The following is an 18,309-nucleotide window of genomic DNA, read 5'->3' on the forward strand; positions in this document are numbered from 1 at the left end:
CCCACGCCCCCCGCGCTCATTCATTGAAATTCGTGCGCGCGGAGCGGCAGCAACAGCAGCAGCAGCAACAGGTGAGCGGGTGGGTGAGTGACTTGGTGAGTGAGTGAGTGACTGGGTGACTTGGTGAGTGACTGGGTGAGTGAGTGACTGGGTGAGTGGGTGACTGGGTGAGTGACTGAGTGACTGGGTGAGTGGGTGAGTGACTGGGTGAGTGGGTGAGTGGGTGAGCGGGTGAGTGGGTGAGTGAGTGGGTGAGTGAGTGAGTGGGTGAGTAAGTGACTGGGTGAGCGGGTGAGTGAGTGAGTGACTGGGTGAGTGAGCGGGTGAGTGAGTGACTGGGTGAGTGGGTGAGTGACTGGGTGAGTAAATAGCTGAGTGAGTGAGTAAATGGCTGAGTGAGTGAGTGGCGCGCGGGCGGGTGTTAGTTAAGTGAGTGGTAGAGTGAGTGGGTGAGTGAGTGGGTGAGTGAGTGGGTGAGTGAGTGGGTGAGTGAGTGGGTGAGTGAGTGGGTGAGTGAGTGGGTGAGTGAGTGGGTGAGTGAGTGGGTGAGTGAGTGGGTGAGTGAGTGGGTGAGTGAGTGGGTGAGTGAGTGGGTGAGTGAGTGGGTGAGTGAGTGGGTGAGTGAGTGGGTGAGTGAGTGGGTGAGTGAGTGGGTGAGTGAGTGGGTGAGTGAGTGGGTGAGTGAGTGGGTGAGTGAGTGGGTGAGTGAGTGGGTGAGTGAGTGAGTAAATGGCTGAGTGACTGGGTGAGTGACTGAGTGAGTGAGAGTGTGATCGGCCCCCTTGGCCGATCGTGTTAATTACATTCCGCCACGTGTGTAATCGCCGACTCCACTTCACGTGGGGCCCTGCTAAAGAAAGGGCGTCGCAACACGCTTCGTTTGGTCGCTGCGATGTCTGCTTTCGATTTAGCGGATAGACGACCAGGGAGGAGACTGCATGGGGGGTCGCATCTAAGTCAAGTGCTGGCCTCAGGTTGCTTGTTGTTGGGCTCGCTCACCTTGTGTCCCACACCCCCCCATCGGTCTTCACCAGGGTTCGACTCCAAGTTCGTGTTTGATTGTAGCTACTGAGATGTAGCCAGAGGGAGCAATACTTAATCTAAGTTGTCTTGTGGTTGTTGTTGTTGTTGTTTGACTTGCATCCCACTGGGATTTTTGCACACAGTGTTGGTGTACGGTGCTTTTTCTGCAATATTTTGCTGTCTTTCTTGGATTTTCTGTTTGCACACAGTCACTTTAAGATGTTATCTTGTTCATGTTTTTGTTTTCTGTTTGTTGCGGTTGCACCCGATTCAAGAACCGAATGGCTCACAGGGCTATACCTAATAAATGAACTTGAACTACTTGTCAACGTGTAGCCCGTGTGGCCCCAAGGGAAGTGGCACCCACAGGAGGAGCCTGTTGCACATATGATGCATAGTTCATGTCGTTTAAATGCAGGTTTAGTTTGTTAAATTGTGTTATTGGTGCCCGGTGATCCGTGTGGTCTTAAACTTATAAGTCTTCAAATTATAACAGTGTTATTTTACCAGGTGAGGCCCACTGAGCTATTGATAGCTATTTTTTTAGAAGTGACCTGGCCACAAATGACAGCTCAACGAAGTGGTTTATCACGTGCAAATGTCTAGCAGCCATATACTCTAAACACGTGATGTGGCTTGTAAATGTGGAGGGAAAAACCGGAGGACTGAGAAAAATCCACGAGACCACGGGGAGAGAGAGACACGCAAACTCCAAATATACAGCAGCAGCAGTCGTCAGTGTGTAGGGATTGAACCCACGACCTCTCCTGCACACCAGGTGGTCGTTAACATCTCGCCACCGTGGCGCCCAAAGTCAGGATAATAACTGCGATATTCTTTTAATTGTACCCAGTATATGTCTTATAAATCTATGACACCACTGGCCGCTGAAGGTTCTGGGCCTGTGCAAGGTAAACAAGGCAACTGTTGTGAAATAAACAGGGCAACTGTATGAAATAATCAAGTACAATATCAGTACGCAGACGCCGTCCAGCTGAGATGCAGTACTGGACGACGATGATGATGATGATGTCGGTCTGGGTCAGGTTTCTGTGTTCTTGGTGTTGCATCTTTGGTGTGTTCAGGGTTTATTGTTGTTGACTCCTCGGGGTTGTTCTTCGTTTCCAGGCCTTTTTGAGTTCCGCGAGTACCAAGCTTGAAAACTCTGCACCCCGGGTCATGTCCTCAGAGCTGCCTCCTCGGCCACCGCGGGTCATCAGAGACGCGAGCCGTGACATCATCTACTCACGAGGCCGCCTCCTGGGCAAGGTGAGAGAGCGAGAGAGCGAGCGAGCGCTTCTGGTGATTTGCACTCGGTTGCATGCGTGTTGAACGTCTGTCGCACCGTACATAGCCAGCTGTGTTCATCGGAGGTGCGTTGGCACGACGGGGAGCGAGCACTTAGGGTGGAACTGCCAGTTGTTACAGCCGGTCAACCCCGTGGCACCTGGGTCTGTTCTGTGAGCCCCTGCCACAGCGAGCCTTCGATAACTTCAAGTGGCCTCAAAGTGCACATAGCCTGGCACAAAGCGCCGCGGTGACGACACCACCACTTCGTGGCGAACATCGTGGTTGTTGTTGTTACTGTTGCTATTGCTGCTGATGAATTGATGAAGGTGGTGGTGGTGTTGTAACTATTGCAACTGATCACGCTACCACTTCTGTTTGCACTATTGCTGCTACTGCTGCATTGTACTACTGCTACTGCTGCTGGTGATCATGACAAGCGTAGCAGTGATGGTAATGCTGTTGCTGTTGCTACGACCACTGCTGCTACTTCTGGTGATACTGCCGCTAATTACATCACCGTTGCTGCTGGGCTAGTATTGTCGCTGAATATGATTATTGTTCTGCTGCTGACGATTTTGTTGCCCTGATCACCGCTGTCCTTTGTGCTGTCTGTCTCAGGGAGGTTTTGCGCGATGCTACTTGGTGACTGAGGAGTACACTGGCTGCCACTTCGCCGCGAAAATCATCACTAAGCAGAGGGTTGAGAAGCCAGGACACAGAGCAAAGGTGAGGGTCTGGTCTCACGGTGACCGTACCGGAGAAACACCGAGCCAGCCAGCATGGCTGAAGCCCTGGGTTAGAGGTACAGTCTGTTCTCCTGTATCGCGGTAGTTGCGTTCCTGAAGAACTCCGCGTTATGGAAAAATGCATTATAGTAAATAATATATAATACTAGCCTGTTGCCCGTCCAAGGACGGGTGTATTGCAGTAAATCTGAAACTTGCAAGCGGAAAGCAGACCGCGATGTGATATTCATTGCATCAATGCGTGTGCAATTTGTAAGGGCGCGGTGACACAGACCTATTTTATTTTAAGTTTATAATCCCTTGTTCATCACGACGTCCTTTTTACTTTAATGTCTCAATATCGTTACGGAGATCGCGTGACGTGAGGGTTCTGCCTTTGTAGTGAGGGTTGTAAGTTGACGCCGAGGAGGGGGGAGGAGGCGCCTCAGCCCCCGATGTGGAATGACGTCAGCCGCTAATGAGGGGGGCTGGTGGACGTGGAGTGACGTCACGAGCGTTGCACACAGACATTCTTGGCTCATTATAGTAGGTAATAATAATGGGGGGGGGGTGTCCATTTGGAGGACGTCACCTGCTCATGAATGTTAATGAGGGGGACTGGTCGAGTGTTAAGGACATTCCTGGGTGATTATAGTAGGTATAGGATAAAGCAGAGTCCGTGATAACACGTGAGATGCATATGCAGGCTGAACAAAGACTGGGGTGCATAGGTAGCATCTAGAAGCATCCAGCAGCATCCCGCCTTGTGTGATGTTACGCCGAGGCAGCCGTACAACCGCTTATTCCTACTCACGCGACGCAGTTCTGTTCACTCGATCGCGTTGTATTCAATTCGCACCCACAGTATAAAAAATGTGTGCCCTAATATATGAATCACGTTACATAAAATTTGCGTTAGGAAAACATGCTGTATTGGGAGAAATGTTCAAGTTGCGAGCCTTTGTGTCTCTCTTGCGAGGCTCATAGTGATCGTGCCAGAGATAGTCAGCACTGCGAGATTGATGGTGCACCTGAAAGTTTAAGAAGTTAAAGTTTCTCTTCGCGTATACAGCCGATGGGGCAGCACGCATCTCTGTTGCTGGCCCCAAGCCAGAAGTGGATATTCCACATTGCCATAGCAGGAACCAGTCTTCCCTTCACGATGCCCAATCATCATTAACCTCCCACATCGCAGTGATGATCATTTTATCAACCCCAGAGAGGATGATTATGATGATGGGAAAAGCCAACCCACAACCTGGAGTTGAACTCAACACTTTTCTTTGCCACCCAGACGGATGAAATGATAGTCATAATTCAGAAAAGCCAGTGACTCTTTCATTATAACTCTCGCCAAGAAAAGTTGAGGTTACACGATAGCTGAGGAATTTACGAGGAAATGAAAGAGACCTTTAAAAATAGCTCAAATATTTACACACGTGCATAGTTTCCCTGTAACGTCGCTGTTTGCTTCACGCCCATGGCGCCTGGGTCACGGTCACAGTCAAGTGACGGAGTTTAAGCCAATCAAGCGCCAAGAATGATGTCTCCTCATGGAATAATTTTTGGGTTTTTCCAGGCTAAGATACATTTTTGGAAACTTATTTTTTGTTAACGCTTTCTTTTAGAAGAAACCAAACTATTTTATATGTAGACCATGAAGGGTGTTGCTCTCTTCGTCTCGTTAAAAAAACATTACTTTTACAGCAAATAGCAAGTATTGTATCTCAATATTATTTTAAATTGTTTGTGTTAGTCAACGATCCATGTGAGCAGTAGCAGAGCACTGCCACAAAACCATTTAATGTGGAGTGCGCCTCTAACTTTTGAAATGTTTTACAAGTATTTTAGAAGCAGGAAAGGCTGACTGAGTCACAGGTTTCCTGTTGGTTATTTGGATGTCGAATTCTTATCGAGATCCATTAAAGTGATCAGCTGGAACAGCAGCAGCGTCATCATCATCAGCAGTAGCAGCGTCGGCAGTATCATCAGCATCAGCGTGTTTACAAATCTATGCGCTTGTTTACATTTATTGCTGTATAGATGTGTCTGAATGTTTATCTGTGTGTGTATAAGTTGTGGGGAGCGGTAGCATCGTGGTTCGGTGTGCTGCGCAACGAATCTGGAGACCTGAGTTCCTGCTCGTGGCCAAAACCAGTGAAAATTATCTGAACAAGTCCTGGACCTTCCCTAGATCGATTTGGCTTCAAATGAGTACTTGGTGTGGTGTGTAAACATTTCCGCTCGGAAGACAAAAGCGGCTGGGCGTGGTGCTGGCCTCTGGGCCAGCTTTCGTAAGTGCTCGCTAACAACACTTGCCCCAAAAAGTCTGTTACAGCTATACAGGGGGATCTTTGTGTATGGGTAGTGGTGGTGCAGTGGTTCATGCACTGCACTATGATCTCAGTGGTCAGGGTTCAATTCCCTGTCATTAATGACATCAGTGGAAAGTGGAATCTGAACTTGTTGCGATCTCAGTTGCCTGGTGTGGTGTGTAAACATCAGCACTGGGGAGGCAAAGGGGTGACCTCACGTGGTGCCGACCTATCCACCCCTTCGCCTACCACAGTGGTCGTAATGGGTGCTCGTTAACGGCACTTACCCCCATGGAACACGAGACTAACTTGGGGATCTGTGTTTGTGTCTGCATTTCAGATTGAACAAGAAATTTCCCTTCACCGAAAACTGCACCATCGCCATATCGTCCAGTTCATATCCAGCTTCGAAGATGAAAACTTCATCTACATCATCCTGGAGCTGTGCAGTGGACAGGTGCGAGAGACGAGGAAGGGGAGACGAGAGGCACGGGGAGGATGGGGGAGAGACATGGGAGAAGAGAAGGTAGAGATTTGGAGAAGAAGGGAAATACGGAAAGATGTGAGGGAGACACTGGGAAGGAAGGGGAGAGCGGGTGGCATGGAGTCCTGAAGAGAGATATGAGCTACACAGTAGAAAGGGAGACATGTAGAAGGGGAAGACACATGGGAGTGACTGGAGGCTTGTAAACTCACAATAACCTTTGTTTTTTTCCAATTCCCAGTCCCTGGCACACATGCTCCGATCGAGGAAGGTTCTGACCGAGGCGGAGGTGAAGTACTATCTGCGGCAGCTCATCTCGGGCCTGCGATATCTACACCAGTGCGGCATGGTACATCGGGATCTGAAGCTGGGTAAGTGTCTGCACATGAACATACTTACAAACGAGTGCGCACATATATATGAACATACATACACACACAGACACAGTATACACAAACAGCATGAGAAACAGCCACCATGTGACGGTGACATCATCATGGCACATGTGCCAGGCTAGGTGAAGCTTCAAGCTGCTTTGGGGCCATGTCATCTTTGAGAGCCAGAGCTTCGTGCGGAGCGACAGGCCATACAGTTTCCACACAGCGTTGTTATACAGCTGATGAAATTATAATGCTGCTTGACTGATTCCGAGTAGAGAACTCTCCTGCCAAACCAGAGTTGGTCATCAGCGCACTGCCCACATACAGGAACTCCTCCACCCTCTTCACAACCACCACATTACTCACGGAGCGGGGTAGGGGTGTGGCGTGCGATGACATGGGGTACACAGGCTGATACGACCCCTTACACTCACTCTATCCTATATGTAACACTAACGATACCTCTAACTTTCGCTCGAACAACACGAATCCTAACACTAACCATAACCCTAGCTCTCACCCTAACATTAACCCGAACAATAGCCTCGATACTATCACGACCTATAACAATAACAGACAGTAGGCGTGGCACTAATACACACCCTAATGCTAGCACTACACTGAACACCACCAAACACTAGCCCTAACACTAATCTTCGCCCTAATGCTAGAACTAGCCCTAACATGAGCCCTACCCTGGTTTTTTATCCCAGGAAACTTCTTTGTCACCGACTCGATGGAGGTGAAGATTGGAGACCTGGGCCTGGCGACCACATTGGAGCCTCCAGAGATGAGGAAACGGTGTGTTCTGTCTGAGTGGACCCAGGGGTTAGACAGTGCACCCACTCAATGGGGACGTTTTTAATTTCAGCGTTATCAAAGATCATGACCGTTGGTGTTCAGTGTGACTCGTTGCTCGTTTGTATGAGCCAAATAACTGCAATAACAGTTGTATACTCATGATAATATCGGAAACTACTTAGCCAAAATAATAACTTACACACGTGTAAGAAATATAGTTACTGAACAAAACACGCACAGTTTGTGACACACGATGGTTGTGGCCTCGGCTGTCCAATGGAGTTTGATGCGGCTCGCATGAGATCAAGTGACTTTGTATGGTGCAGTGTGTGTGTCGTCACGTGCATATGTGTGCACACTTCTTGCCGTGTGTTTACATTTATACGTTTGTGTGTGTGTCTTTGGCTTTGATCATCCTTTACAGCACTGTGTGTGGAACCCCCAATTACTTGGCTCCGGAGGTTCTGAATAAGCGAGGTCACGGTCCGGAGGCTGACATCTGGTCACTGGGGTGTGCCGTGTACGTACACGCATACCAGCATGGAGCGCACACATACCAATTCCACGCATATCAACACACGCGTAAACACAAACCTACACGTAAGCACAATCCCACGCATACCAATACGCACATGCCAACAAAAACAACAATATCCCATATAGCCTTAACAGACCTTTGAGGCAAGTGCTGTCAGCAAGCACATCATGAAGGCCAGCACACGAGGGGGTGGTGTGACCAGAACCATGCCCTTTGTCTCCCCAGTGGCGATGTTTACACATCGCACCAAGTATGCAATTGAGGGGAGACCCAGGATCGGTTCAGATAGTCGTCACTGGTATTGGCCGTGAGCGGCAATCGAACTCTGGTTTCTGGGTTCGTAGCACCGTGCACTAACCACGGTGCCACCGCTGCCCATATGCCAACCCACACATACACCAAACCACACACACGCATATCAACCCACACACACACCATCCCACAGACATGCATTCCAACCAACCCACGCACATGCATACCAACCCATCCACATGCATACCAATACACACATTACCCATATACACACACGCCGACTCGCACGCATAACTGCAAAAACCTACACACCAACGTTGATGTTGTTCTTGTAGGTTTACCATGCTCGCCGGGCGCCCTCCCTTCTCGACCTCTGACCTCGCCAACACCTACGCGTGCATCCGGAGCGGGCGCTTCAACTTCCCACCCTCGCTCTCCCATGCCGCCCGTGACCTCTTGACCTCTGCACTCACCCCTGACCCTGACCTCCGGGCGTCCCTGCTCGACCTTCAGTCCCACCCCTTCCTTACGCAGGTACGGTGATGACTTAATGATGGCAACTCAGGGATGCATAGAGGCAGGTTTTCGAGTGTTGTGCCTGGGTGCAAGCTCAGGGTCTCTGGTGAAATTCATTTTGGCTTGATTGGATTCATAATGGCAATGTCAGGTTAAAAATTAGTAAGATATAAAAAATACTTTTTTTTAAACACGCTTTAATGAAATGTACCGTACGAGTCATGGCAGAACTCCGCGACTCCAGGAAGTGGCCCCGAAGCTTGCCATAACGTATGGGACCGTGGTGATTTACAGCCAACGTTAGTTGAGCGTGGACAATTAGATCCAAATCCGAAACATAACATATAAAAAAGATGGTTTAAAATATTTATTTTGTATTTTTAATGATAGAATATAGTATTGTCATCAGTATGACATACGTATACCAAGTTTGCAGTCGATACCACATTGGGAAGTGGGTTAAAATTTGGTTACAGGATTTGAGGATACGACAACAACAGAGTGAGTTAAATAAAAAGCGTGTAATTACTGCGTGTCTGTGTTAAATACAGTATTTAAGTGTATGTTTGTTTCTGTATGCATACATATCCATGCATGTCTGAGTGTTTAACTATATGTAAATGTGCTCTACATGTGTTTTGCTTGTCTGCCTCTTAGGGTTTTGTTCCGGATCGTCTCCCCACATCCTCGCATCTCTCCCCTCCCATCTTCCGGACACCGAGCTCCGCCGGTCGACTCCTCCGGAAAGCTGCGGCGACCATCTTCCGCCGGAAGCCTCGTGGTGAGGACAATTTCACCGGAACATGCGAGCACTGAACACACGATGATCTGGAACACACGGTAATCCGGAACACATGGCTGTCCGGAACACAAACAACAATCCTTCAGAACACAAGAGGATTTGGAAAAAATGAGATAACAGAAAACACACAACAATCTATAACGCGATCATTGAGAACACAGGACAATCCAGAACACAAAGGACACGGAAATGCACAACACTCCATTTTAATTCTTGAACTCAGCAGCCTTGTTTGACCCCCCCTCCCACTTTGCAGGGTCAGATACTGTCGATCGCAATGGCGACGGGGGTCAAAAGATGGTGACTAGTGACATGCTCAAGGCCGGGCTGAACTGCGCGTCATGTCAAACGGGAAGCAACACTGAGGTAATGGTCGTGGTGGTGGTGATATTGGTGTGATGGTTGTGGTGATATTGCTCGTGGTGCTATTGAAGGTCCTTATGCTGATGTTCGTGTTCATATTCGTGATGGTGCTGATGTTGGGGTTGATGTTTTCCAGGTTTGCTTGAGGACAGATCTATCTCCAACGGAGGACAGAGAATCCAGTGAGAGATGTACTGGAGAGAGAACCATTATCAGCAGCAGCAGTAGCAGCAGAAGAGAAAGCAGTGATTGTGAGTGGCCTCCTTAACACCTCAAACACCTTATACAGCCCCTCCCTTTGTCAATCCACGGCTGGGTGATGAAGGCCTCCCCCGTGGTTGTCATGGTGGTTATTTGACAATATTTTACCGCACTGGCCAGTGAGGGATGGTGAAGGGGGACCGAGGAGCGGTGCAGTTATCACTCACCACTGATGAGAGCCATGGTTGGGAATCTTCACGTAGGTTGCTCCTAACATCTGCTCGGACAACCATAATAATAACAATTTGATTCGTTTCACAAATCTGTGCATGTTATCTACCAACCCTTACCTCTAAAGCGCTGGGCTATATGTGCGAGTCATTACCGCTGACTCAACTCAACACCTGCAATATTTGCCCAGCCCCTCCAACATGTTCATGGCGATGTTCACGTTGGTGACAATGATTGACGTTGTGGTTGAATTTCTAGGCTTGGACTCACCGCCAGGCCCCACCGCCGACGTCGTTGGAGCGTCCATGTCTGCCCTCAGGGTGTGCCTGAAGCACGTGGCGACATGCCACCTACCCCCACTACAACAACAACCGCAGCAGCAGCAGCAGCACCAAAGTTGTGATGAAAAAAGCCAAAACGAACAAAGTTGTGAGGAACACGCACTGATAAAACAACATGAGCAGGAACAACCGCAACAAACACGTGAAACAAGAAAGCAAGAGGAACAAAATGCCCACGAACAAAGGCCAAAGGAACTGGGACTCCAACCGCAGCAGCAAGAAAAAGTGGATTCTGAGAACAAGGTGCCACCGGGAGATCAGGGGTCGTCAAAGAGACGGGGCCTGTGGGTCACCAAGTGGGTCGATCACTCGAATCGCCTGGGGTTTGGATACAAGCTGAGCGATGGCAGCGTTGGAGTTCTGTCAAACGAAGGCAGCCACTTCCGCCTGCTCTCAGATGCCACGTACGTTTACTTTTTAATTTAGTTTCATTTTTATCGGGCTTTTTACTTTTGGGTCCTCGGTGTGCACCCCCTTAGAGGTGCTTGGAAGCCAATGATAAGGGGGAAAAGTGATTGGATTATGGTTAAATGTGTGGCCTGTTTGCTCGCACTAATTTGATTTTAAAAAAGCTATATTTGTATGTATAAGTTGAATGAGACATTATTTGACCGAATCTGAAAAAACAACAAGTTTTAAGGTTTTTGTTAAATGTTCCTGTAAAAAATACTTGAGTTGAAAAAGTTAAACATTTATTAATCATGATAAAAGTTTTTGGGTTAGATTGCGTTATTTATAAATGTGTCGCAACTCTCCACCACCCGACGGCCAATCAGTAAAAAAATTGTCACGTTGACTAACGACAAAATAGTTGACTACTTTAGCCCCCACCGGTGTGTTGAAGAGTGAATCCACAACATTTACTATTTTTGAGTACGAATTTCGCTGGTAATTACATCCAGCATCATCGGGCAATTTGCCAGAATTTGTATTCTGGCAAATAGTATTCTGGCACATTGCCCGATGACGCTGGATGTAATTACCAGCGAAACTCGTACTCAAAATGTTTTAATGTTGTGGATTCACTCTTCAACCGGTAGGCTAAAGTAGTGAACTATTTGTCTTTTGTCAACGTGACACATTTTTTGCTGATTGGCCGTGTCGGGTGGTGGAGGGTTGCGACACATTTATAAATAACACGATTTAACCCAAAAACCTTTATTATGAATTTATTAATCTATCAACATTGAAACATAATCAAATATTTAAATGGATATGTCCATTTCCTTTTCTTTGAGCCTAGCAAAAGCACACTGTATGGTGTTTTATTTTGTCGCAACCACTTAATTTTTGCATCAAATCAGTTTATCAATGAAGGCGTTTTTCACAGGGGCATTGTGGGTAATGTATCTTTGTTTCTAATGCAGGACTGTTCAGCACCAGGCTGAGGTGGGCACAGCAACGACCTTTGATCTGACCTCTCCCCCGCGTCACATGACCCGGGTTGTGGCGACGCTGCGATATTTTACTCAATTCATGGATCAACATCTCCTTGAGGTAAGTGGAAATCGGTGCTATCGCAATTGTCAACAGCAATAGCATTAACATTGCCAAAATCTACTACAGCAGTGTAATTGCCATGAACAACAAAACTAGTGTCGACATCGTCATCAAGCCACGGCCTTTCTTCTGCTTCCTCCCCCTCCTAACGCTGTTGTTGAACACTTTCTGTGATTGGCCAGGGAGTGGACGCTGCCAGCCAACGGGTGGAGAGGAGGAGCGACGAGGGCATATTCCTGGTCCAGTGGGTGAAGACGGACCGCGCCGTTTTGATGCTATTCAGCAACAACACTGTGCAGGTACCACAACACGATTATTGACAATTCTTAATTGATCGTTTTGGGTCAGATTGCACAAATAAAATGCATGTGTCGTACACCGCCTCCACCCGACACACAGCCAAGAAATAAGTTGACACGTGATGAACAAACGTGCCAGTTTTATTACTGCTTCAGGAGCACCACCAGTGCGTTGGAGAGAAATCTCACAATATTTAAATGGGTACGGCATTTCGCTGATAGTTACAACCAGCATCATAAGGCCATAGCCAGAATTGTAAAAATATCCCCCCAATCGAACTCTGTGTTGATAGTTATATGTTCAGAGAGTACATCGTTTTTTTTAATTGAACTTTCTTTGAGTTTAAAATGTTCGTAGAATTTAATTTCATGATTCGAGCTGCGTGCTTTCTCTCATCTCCTATTCACTGCTGCACCCGCGATGTATATATTTGAACAAATGTAGAATATTTGGGGCTCTTGACAATGCATCGATACATCTCGCGATACGTGCATGTTTGATTTTGATAGTTTACGATGCACGCAGATTATACGTTGTTACATTGAGACTGATGGTGAAAACGAGATTGGTGAAATGACACTGAATGAGAAACGATGCAAATAAGACAGTAAAATATAATAACCCAATTTAACTTTTAACATTTCCCCTTTCAATCTTGGAACTTATATTCATGCAACATGCAACTATTCAACATTTAAAGAAGGAACTTATTTCGTTTAATGGAAGTCGACATCAACATTCATTTACCCAAAGTGTTTGTATGTGCGGTAGTGAGATGTTAACTACCTCGCCTGGTATACAGGAGGTCATGGTTTCGATCCTGACCTTGACGTCTGTATATTTGGAGTTTGCATGTCTCTCTCCCCGTGGTCTTGTGGAATTTTCTCCGGGTCCTCCGGTTTTTTTCCTCTATATTTAGAAACATGCATTTAGAGTATTTGGCTGCAATAAATTTACACGCGATGAGCCACTTCGTTGAGCTATCATTTTTGGCCAGGTCGCTTCTGAAAAAGAGCTACATAGCTCGGTGGGCTTATCTGGTAAGATAAAAAATAATTTAGTTTTAGTTTAATCACCTGAGGCCCTGACCTCTTTGACTGCCTTCTTTAACCCCTGGATCCTTTGTCGCCTTCCAGGTGAACTTCTACCATGACCACACGAAGGTCGTCGTGTTCGGGGAGAGCAAGGGAGAGGACAAACTCCTCACGTTCGTGAACGATCGCCGCGAGGCGTCCGATTACAGCGCGCAGCAGCTGGGAGACTCGCCCCATCGCGCGCTCATCCGGACGAGGCTCGCTTACGCGCTGGGGCTGCTCGTAACGCAGCAGCAGCAGCAGGAGAAACCGTAGTAGCCACCTTCGTCGTCGTCATCGGTAGTGGCGATGATGTTATTTGCAGCATCAGTGTAAGCAGTAGCTGCACCATCATCATCATAATCACCATAATCACCATCATCATGATAATCATCCATTACCAGCAGCAGCAGCATTTTTATCAGCTGCTTCACACTCATCATTAGCAGCACTGGCAGCATGTTCATTTTTTGTCGCATCATTATTATCTGTTATGAATAGCAACATTATCATCATTAGCAACGGCATCATTAACAGCGGCCTTGGAATTTTCCTATCATTAACAGCAGCAGCAGCAGCATAGTCATCAGCAATAGTAGTCGCAGCAGTCCTGTTGTCCCGGTCAAAAAAAAATATTGATTTGTTCCCTCCGACATTAGCTCATGTGAATCCCTTTCGAGATGTCTAGACCCCAGGGCTCCAACCTTGAACTTAGGACCTTGGTAGTTTTGGATTAGTATTCCTCACATAGCCATTATTAACATAATACGGCCAATATAAAATCCCCCCGAGTATATCAGCTCTTGGGCATTGAACCCAGGTCGTCAGTGGTGCTGGCTCCGTGTTTAACACGGCCCCTGAGCTACCTCGCCAACTATGACGGAGCCTTAAGTTTCACGTAAATTAATGTAAGAAAAATAACGTGCTTTTATTGTTTTAAGTTAATAAATGTATGCTGTTAAAAGCACTCTCCAAAAGACGAGTATTACTCACATCGTAGTAACACATCTGGGCTGGGTGACTTGGGCCGTCCAACATTTGTTCAACTTTTTGGTAATGAGACGCTTTCTGAAGACACTACCGGCAATATTCCATTGATGTTTGTTTTAAAAGTTTTTCCATTTGATTTAAAAAAATTCTAATTAGTCTGTTGTCAATCCACTGCTGGATGAAGCCACCCCCCCCTCGCCCCCCAGTCCATGTTTGTCGTGGGGGTTGTTTGACCATGCTTCACCACGTGGATCAGTACTGGTTGGGGTTAGCTGTGGCCAGCAATCCAGCTCAGGTCGCTGGCTTCACTGCGCAGTGCGCTAACCACTCCCCCCCGCCCCCCTGTCACATTTGATCGAGGATACTGAAGGTTGCTGCAGAAAGTGGCTTTGTAGTCACGCATTCAAACGAGTGACGTCCTTGCCACAAGTTGACGTCAATACAGTGATACCTGAAAGTCCATTCTTATCTACAGAAGGTTAAAACTTGTTGGGCAGCCCGGAGCACAGGCCTGTGTGCAGCTACCGTAGACGAGCCATTTGCTACTTTGTTTGGGGGTCTCTATTTATAAATTATGTTTTTTTTAAGTTATAGATCTATTTAAAGATGTTGGAAAACGCTCGTGCGTAAAATGCGCGTCTATTTAAAGTGTTTGTTTTTCCTGACAAAGTTGGAGTTTCTACTTCAAGGGTTTTGGGGTGGTGTCAATTCGGTATGGTAATGATGCATCAATATTACACGACATGTATCGAACAGTGTGGATCTTATTGTTTAAGATGTATGCAAATGATATGCTAATGTTGTAATTAGATTAATATTGTGTACAAAACTACGACCGATAACGAAAAACACGAGACCAAATTTTTTTTAAATTAAATTATTAGTTTTGCACACTTAGTGCTCACCTCTATTGGTGACCCTGTAGTGTAAATTCCACATTCCTATCCAGGAACCAGTTCACAGGAACCACTGTGAGTTGACCCCATTCGGGTATTAAACTTATGATTTATGTCTGTGAGTGCAGCACTCCGAAGTGACCTTTCAGCGATATTTGTGATTTGATTATTTATTTCACGGATTAATGTATTGTAATGTCTCATTTTTTTGTTATTTAATATTTCGTACAGCAGCTACGCGACACCTTAGGTGTTTTTGGTTTTAATATTTAAGTGAAATTTATTTTCACATTTAAGTGAACATTTTAAGTGTAATTTCGTGGCACTTTTTGAATTAAAAACGGCGACTTAAATTTTAACACTTAAAACACTCCAATGTATATATTTTAAATAACTTAATGTATTCACCTCTGTTGATTTTTTAAAATAGAAAAATAAAGGTGCGTTTTGTATATATGTTTCAAAGCCTATGTGTTGTGTATGAATGCTTGTGTTGTGTGGGGAGCGGTAGTGTAATGGTTACCTCGCTGCACTCCAAACCTGGCGACCCCAATGATTCCCGCTCATGGTCAACACCAGTGACAATGATCTAAACCCGTCCTGGGCCTCTCCTAGGTCGACTTGGCCTCAAATGAGTACCTAGTGTGGTTTGTAAACTCATCGCCACCCGGAAGACAAAGGCGGCCGGGCGTGGTCCTGGCCTTTCACCCCCCTCGTGTGCCGTGCCGGCCTTCATCGTTGCTCGCTAACAGCACTTACCTTAACAGTCTGCTAAGGCTATGCGGGTGATCTTTGTATGTATACGTGTGTGTGTGTGTGGTCTGGGTTTGTTGCGTATAAGATCAAACAACAGGGAGTGGCTCTTAATCAAATAATGAAGGGGCCCGGGTCATCTGGCAGGTCTGGAAAGCCACGAATGCCAGGCTGTTTGTGAACGCCGTCTCCTGAGCGACATGAGGCGGGTGCGCTTTGTGTGCCTCTGCCCTCTTTTTTTAGACGATGATGAACGTCCGTGGCGAGACACGGGAAAGGCTAACGAGCCAAATTCTTATACCAGGTGTTGGCTAAAGTGGCTTTTGGAATTTAGTAATTTCATGACGTGACGTTAAAGCTTAAGTGGGCCACATTAAACATTTGGGGTTCGAAGCGGCTGCAAGGGTGTGGTGTGGTGATTGCCATAGCACCCACTGGGAACGTGGAAGGATGCAGGCTCAACTGCTGAGTCAGTTTCCTCCTCCTCCTGTGAGCTGTCCACGGGTGCTCGGGGATACAAACAACACGCGCACAACATCCGTGGAAGAAAAACCAATTAAGCAACCCCAAGGTAAAGAGGTGTAAATGGTGTCTGGAACTTTGTCGGCTTTGGCAATTCGGAGTTCCAGGTGAGGATGTCTGTGCCGTAGACTGCTCACTGCGCGTTTCAAACGAGTAGACGAGTGAAAAATGTGTAAGGGGACTCCTCTACTTACGAACGAGTTGGGTGCCAGAGGTCTGTTCGTAAGTCGAGTTGTTCGTAAGTCCAACTTTTTTCTCCCGTCGATTCCAAACTTGTTGTACGGCGTGTACACCAAACACGGGGAATGGCTTTAAAAGTTGTATAATCTCCTCGAGATGTCACTGGTTCTTAATGTTGTGCAGATATCGATGCCATCACCGCCATCTATTGCGCAGCGGTTGAACTTACGACTCTCGGTCCGAACAGGCTACTGGACATACGGACACGTTTGTTCGTATCTCTGAAAGTTCATAAGTCGAATGTTCGTAAGTAGATGAGTCCCTATATGGTCAAATTATTATCTTCGACCAGTGATCAGTGCGTTTTTAGTTACTAGATATAGTTACAATAAAATAATGCTGATATACAGTAACGCCTGTCCTAGAAACATCAATCCAAGGCACTTTACAGTCAAAAGAAGTAGTGTAATAAACTGATCACGAATATTAACACAATTCTATGAAAACTACATTTTATATTTAAACATACAACCTGAACTAATGATATAAGAATAAAAACACACCAATGGACCACTGAATCCCCGATTGGTTTGTCCAGTGGAATCTAGAACCATCGAAAACAAATCCCGTGTGAGATTTTAAAATTCATATTAAGCAGCTATTAGCTATACACTGCTGGATGAAGGCCTCTACACTGTCACCATCCATCACGGTCCTTGCGATGCCATGCTCCACCACCACCAACTCACTGCTGCATCTATCTCCACGGATGCGTATCCGCTTGGGTGCGTTTTTTCTCTCTCCTTCGGCTGCCGGAAGAGCACACGATCAGACTGGGTGACGAAACGTTCAGGAATGTCACCAGTCTCGTCCATTGCCCTCCCCCTTCCTTGTATCGTATCCTGCCAAATAAAAACCGCACTTCCTTTTCTTATTCATTCATGATTTGCGTGTTCTGCAATCCACGAGTTCATTTTAAGTTGTCAGTGTAATTCTCTCTCAATGCCTCTGTGCACACAGGCAGAAGGTATAGATTTTAAAAAGATTATCCATTGCCAATGACGGATTCTTTATTGTCGTGGTTCGCACACTGGGCAATGAAACCGATAACCCGAGTTTCATACCTGGCCACAGCCAACATCAGCAGCAGTGCTCATCCACTACAAAGATCCCCCGTGTAGCTTTAAGACTGTTGGGGGCAAGTGCTGTTAGCGAGTACCTATGAAGGCCGGCACGGCACACGATGTGGGTGGCCAGCAACCACGCCCAGCCGCCTTTGTCTCCCCAGTGATGATGTTTACATACCGCACCAGCTACTAATTTGAGGCCTAGTCAACCTAGGGGAGGCCCAGGGCCGGTTGTGGCTTGGCTCTCCAACACACCGGTGTGCTGTACTAGTGACGAATTGGCGACGTTCTGTTTACGTTGGCTGTCGTGGTGGCCGGGTTTTAACGACACATTTAAATATTTACGCGATCTAACCCAAAAAAAATCCCTTTATGTAGTTGGGGTTTTACAATGCAACACAAGCCCAAAAGTTAATCTTTAGTTCACGACACATGCAGAAAATCTCATGTATAAACCTATTAGTGTTCTGATGAACTGGAATTACGCTACCTCCAGCCAGTAGAGGCTGCTACACTCGCCTCAATGTTCCAAAAATCATTCCTTCTCACCCCGAATCGTAAAAAAATTATCGGTATCGCAAGGGGGTGGTGAATCATTCCACCACTACCGACAGCTTTCACTACCATTTGAAGGTTTGTCAGGTATTGAGCTACTGATTACATTAAAAAGGCCAGCCCACAGTACTTTACACCGGTGAGAAAAATG

The 18,309-nt window shown here is 46.6% G+C and overlaps 1 protein-coding gene across 1 annotated transcript; it reads left to right on the forward strand.

Annotated features, from left to right (window-relative positions):
* LOC144740636 (serine/threonine-protein kinase PLK3-like) lies at positions 1–15,477 on the forward strand. Its single transcript, XM_078623434.1, has 15 exons — positions 1–71; positions 2,152–2,292; positions 2,932–3,039; positions 5,694–5,810; positions 6,079–6,208; positions 6,931–7,018; positions 7,443–7,538; positions 8,144–8,342; positions 8,982–9,105; positions 9,383–9,492; positions 9,626–9,740; positions 10,180–10,666; positions 11,630–11,759; positions 11,945–12,061; positions 13,199–15,477. Exons 2-15 carry the CDS (start codon positions 2,203–2,205, stop codon positions 13,409–13,411), a joined length of 2,124 nt encoding a protein of 707 aa, XP_078479560.1. The 5' UTR covers positions 1–71; positions 2,152–2,202; the 3' UTR covers positions 13,412–15,477.
* Positions 15,478–18,309: the final 2,832 nt, after the last annotated feature.

The sequence above is a fragment of the Lampetra planeri genome, chromosome 3, assembly GCF_965212315.1.
Source record: "Lampetra planeri chromosome 3, kcLamPlan1.2.h2, whole genome shotgun sequence".
Taxonomy (NCBI): domain Eukaryota; kingdom Metazoa; phylum Chordata; class Hyperoartia; order Petromyzontiformes; family Petromyzontidae; genus Lampetra; species Lampetra planeri.

What these genes read in the sequence shown, in the direction of transcription:
- LOC144740636 (XM_078623434.1), top strand. Translation starts at nt 2,203, where the DNA reads ATGTCCTCAGAGCTGCCTCCTCGGCCACCGCGGGTCATCAGAGACGCG. An exon ending in CCTCCAGAGATGAGGAAACG is followed by an intron (nt 7,019 to 7,442) that starts GTGTGTTCTGTC and finishes CATCCTTTACAG; the next exon opens with CACTGTGTGTGGAACCCCCA. An exon ending in CAGAAGAGAAAGCAGTGATT is followed by an intron (nt 9,741 to 10,179) that starts GTGAGTGGCCTC and finishes TTGAATTTCTAG; the next exon opens with GCTTGGACTCACCGCCAGGC.